Genomic DNA, 4661 nt, shown 5'->3' on the forward strand with positions numbered 1-4661 from the left:
CTTCAAACCTACAAAACAGTAAATGGGCCAATTTTTCACATTTTAACCAAAAACACACAAACAAACAAAAACATTTAAATTGGATAATTTTTCATCGTTCCATTTTAAATGGAATCCCATTTATTACAGTTTGGTTTAAACCAAAACCAAACCAGAAAACACAGGATAATTTTATGTTTTAAACCAACATTGTTTAAAAAAACTAACAGAAAACAGCTTTTCTGCATCAAACTAACAGCATTTTAAACCAACATCAGTAAAAACTGAGAGAAGGCAAATTTAAAACCAAACTAACACCAAACAAACCAAGAAAATGAGCATTTTTTTTTACATTTTTCCAACCACTCGGTCACCTGGGTGAAGGTGTCTGATCTTGAAACATCACATCTCCAGGTGCATCAACGTGATGTATGCGGAGAAAGAAGAAAGAAACTCGTCCTCACGCCTCCTCGCTGCACTCTATCAGGCTCTTTGTTCATCAGTCGCTGTGTGGCTCTCTTCTCTCGGCGTCGTGATTCACCGTTCATTAGTGTCAGATGAGATCGTTTAGTAAACTGATGAACTTCAAAGAGTTTGGATTTCGGTCTCACGAGGAAACCGATTAAGTCGAAGTCAATATGTCTTCCCACTCTTTTCCCGCAGGGACGTACGTGACGCAAGTAACAGCCACGGATGCGGACGACCCGACGTATGGAAACAGCGCCAGGGTGGTGTACAGCATCCTGCACGGCCAGCCCTACTTCTCCGTGGATCCCAAAACAGGTAAATCCATCTCTCTGAGGCCGAATCCGGTTCAGCTCAGAGAGTAAACATCTTTAATTTTTAGCAGTTGGAAAACAAGCAGCCCCATTTTCTATGTGTACCTTCTTCCAGCTGCAGTGAGGCAATCTTGCAGGGGGAAAAATAAAAATTATCTAGGTCAGTACTCTTGAATGAAATGATTGAGTGCCTCCTAATCAGCATGCACGGCGCCACGCGGACCGGCGCGAGCATATATCAGACGAATAAAATAGACCTCTAGAAGTGACCCCCGGGGCTCCGCCACAAATCAGCGTGCCACAACAGGACACGTGTTCTCCTGTCGCCGCTGAATTATTTATCTGACAGGTACGAAACGAAGGGGTCAATTGCATCAAAACCGGAGCAGCTAAATCAAACGGCGTGCAGCATTCATCAATAGGCATTAGGACGTAATGCGAACCGTTAGAGGTTAAAAAAATGTCAAATTTGTGTTTGGTGAATGGATTTAAGGAAGCATAAATTGAGTTATTGGATGGCGTCTTCAGTCGGGATCACCAAACTCTAACGGGGTCTTTATTTAGGGAGCGGTACGGCAAGCCGGCTGCTCCAAATGCAGGCAGTGAGCCGCTGCTGGCTGCCTATCTGGGACAGTTCAAAGCGTATGAAAATAGGTTCGTACACATCACACAGCCAGATACGGTGGAATCTGTCGCTGATTATGCCGCTCATCCCACAAGCTTTACGGAGCGCGTACTGTGACTGTATTTCAAACTGACGCAGGAGAAAAAAATCAAACTGTTAAAGCAAATGTTTGCCCTGCCGGGTGTGCAGCAGCTATCTCCAAACGCACATAAACAAGGGGAACAAACACCGGGAGGTAAAAAGGTGAGCGAACGGGGGAAGGCTGACAACAAGGAATCAACCAAGGGAGGGAAACATAAGACGCAAAAAATAAGTAATCGTTTGATTTTTGGGGGTTTATACGTCCAGAACGGGGCATTAAATGGAATAAGAGAAGTGCAACATAGGTGGGTGTGTGTGCGCTGCCAACCTCGCAGTGACCTGGCTATTAATCTGCAGTACAAACGCTCTCTGATCTCAGGGTCTCTGATCCTCAAGTGAATCATTATATGGCTTCACCAGAGCTCCCTATTGAATGTCAAGTGTTTCCAGTTTGTGAGATGACCTCTATTTCAGCCTTGGCCAGAGACGACCACATGTGCGGCTTCTCGCTGCGACGGTGGGAAAAACATCGTGCTTTTTTTTTTTTTGAAGTCTGGTTATTTTTTTTCCTCCCTGCTGCCTTCTCTCTTCTTTATTATCTGCATTTCTCATCAATCTCTCCAGGGGTGATAAAGACAGCCTTGCCCAACATGGACCGAGAGGTGAAGGAACAGTACCAGGTATTAATCCAGGCCAAGGACATGGGGGGTCAGCTGGGAGGCCTGGCCGGGACCACCACCGTCAACATCACCCTCAGCGACGTCAACGATAACCCGCCCCGGTTCTCCAAAAGTGAGTGGAAGGAAAAACAGACTTATGACCTTATGTGTGTCTTTTTTTGTAATGAAATAAACAGCACCCAATTACGACAGGAGGAGGGGGGGCAGGGGGTATTCATCATATCTACTCTTTGTAATTGCTTTTCATTATTTGTCATTACGTCGTAGGCAGCGGCGGCCTGTTTATTCAGCGTGATTGCATCCGCGGCAGCTACTACTCCTGGCCGCTTGTTGTTGTTGTTGTTGTTGTTTCGCTGGTGGGGGCAACCCCACGTCTATATTTAGATCAGATTTGTGCATGTTGTCGGCGCGGCATGCTGGGATTGAGAGTCAGTGTGTTTAAACACATATAAGCTTGGATGAAACCAGATTAATTCGATTGTGCCGCTCGCCAGGTCGACGACACAAAAACCATCGATCTGTGAAAGCTTGTCCACGTACAGCCAGCATGAATATTAATCTAAAAAAACCCAACACACTGCTTTGTATTGATGCCGCCCTCTTTGGATATTTTTGAGGTGACACCGAGAGGTCTCCCCTGAATGTAAATACGCTCAGCCCAGACGGTCAAGCTCCTTTGGCTACGAGGGAAAGATGATATTTCCATAATGCTGTCACAGCACAGAGGTTCGGGCCGAGCATGGCGGCTCCTCTGCCCCTGTCCTAAATCCTCTCTTTGTCTCCCCCTCTCCTTCCATCGACTGAAGGCTTACAGGTTTTAAAATAAAAAAATAAAAACGTGTGGAAAAAGTCATCAGGTGATTCCATTTATATTATGATTACTGCTGCATAAATCCTTTTCCTAGAAGCCTTTTTTTTTTTATTTATGAACTGTCAATCCCCCTCTGAACCTGCGTGATGGAAAGCCTGCAGATGTCATTACTAATAGTGGCGTACACTACCTGCATCTGGCTTGGCTGCATCCTCCTAGAAGCTTGTTAACCCTGCAGGCGGCGGCGTACAACAGCTGTCTGTTGGCTTCTAATAACCTGCGACTCTCTTGGTTTTTGGCACCGGAGCTAACAACAAGAAAAAAAAAAAAAGAAGAAAATTCTCTTTTTCCCTATCCTTGAAAAGGACTCGAACCTAGAAAGACGTTTAAAAAATGAATGCATGCCCTTGAAAGTACTTGATTATTTATTGAAATTATAGCGCCCGGATTCATCCATAGGCCTCGGATTTCCTCCCTCGATCCTTGAATCAACAACCGAGAGACGAGCGAGGGGAGGGAAAGAAAAACCAAAACTGTGATTCACCGTAAAATAGAGGAATAGGAAATGAAACGGAGTGCGCTGACATATGCAGCAGTGAAAGCGTCTCGTGTCGTAGGAACTCAAATATTGCACCGAGTTTGCATTTCATTCATTCTGTGCCCTCTTTTGTGCAGCCAGTCTTCAGCTCAGGTTCAAGTTTGACTTTTTAAATCCCCAAAACAGCCAAATAAATCCAATTTTATCAAAAGGATCCGTGTTTTCTTGGCCTGGCCTTGGCTTTGTCTTTGTTCCAGCGGTAAACTGTTTCAGAAATCTGCTTAATTAAAAAAAAGAGGAATGTCTGGAGATCAGAGCGGTGACTGTGGAGTCCAGTGAATGGAAGCGCTTTCTCTCATTCAGCCGGCAAATAAATATTGTGTCGCCCTTTGACACGAGCTTATGTTCAAAGTTAATGTCACGTTGATTTCCCAACGTCTCCTGAACCGAGGATGGACTCGGAGGCGTAATTAGAACAGTAAATTGCCCACAATCTCCTCTGCGGTGTCACCAGGTGAAGGCACGAGATCTGCAAAGTTTTCATTTCCCGGCACACAAGCTAACGCTCGAAACTGATAATCATCGTCTCCGAGAGTGAAGGGAAGAAAAGATTCATTTCCATCCACCGTCAGGCGTAAGTGGTGATCAGTCAACGTGCTCTTTGCTTATTTGTTTGTTCGTTTGTTTGTAGATTTCTTCTCCTCGCTGGTATCAAAGCCCAAAGCGCCTGTCGGTCTTGCAGGTTGAGCCAAGCCAATTACGAGGAGCTGAGCGGCCTTGATGTCCAAACCCGTCAGAATTGAATAATGCCATGCCTATAGCTGCAGGCCCGACTTCACACACAGAGAATATCAGCTGCTCTGCCTGTGGGCGGATAAGACGTCCTCGAGTGAATACATAAAGGACAGGAGGATGCGAGGAGCTCGGTGTTTTCCCGTCTGATGATAACAAATGAGCCCGAGTCCGGTCTGATGTTCCGTCTGTCGACAGGTTTCTTTCACCTGAGAGTTCCCGAGTCGTCCTCGGTGGGATCCGCCGTCGGGAGAATCAAAGCGCACGACTTGGACATCGGGAGGAACGCCGAGGTGGAGTACACCATCGTGCCGGGCGACGGCGGCGCCATGTTCGACATCACCACCAACGAGCACAACCAGGAGGGGATCATCAT

At 46.1% G+C, this 4661-nt stretch overlaps 1 protein-coding gene across 1 annotated transcript in view; it reads left to right on the forward strand.

The window, feature by feature from the left end:
* LOC103358465 (cadherin-12) overlaps positions 1 to 4661 on the forward strand; it is a 69633-nt gene that overhangs the window by 29936 nt on the left and 35036 nt on the right. Inside the window, exons 3-5 of the mRNA XM_008283446.1 lie at positions 643 to 762; positions 2089 to 2256; positions 4484 to 4661. Of these exons, the coding sequence (XP_008281668.1) occupies positions 643 to 762; positions 2089 to 2256; positions 4484 to 4661 (466 nt within the window). The remainder of the gene's footprint in view (positions 1 to 642; positions 763 to 2088; positions 2257 to 4483) is intronic.

This window comes from Stegastes partitus, unplaced genomic scaffold (genome assembly GCF_000690725.1).
Source record: "Stegastes partitus isolate 25-593 unplaced genomic scaffold, Stegastes_partitus-1.0.2 Scaffold313, whole genome shotgun sequence".
Classification (NCBI taxonomy): Eukaryota; Metazoa; Chordata; class Actinopteri; family Pomacentridae; genus Stegastes; species Stegastes partitus.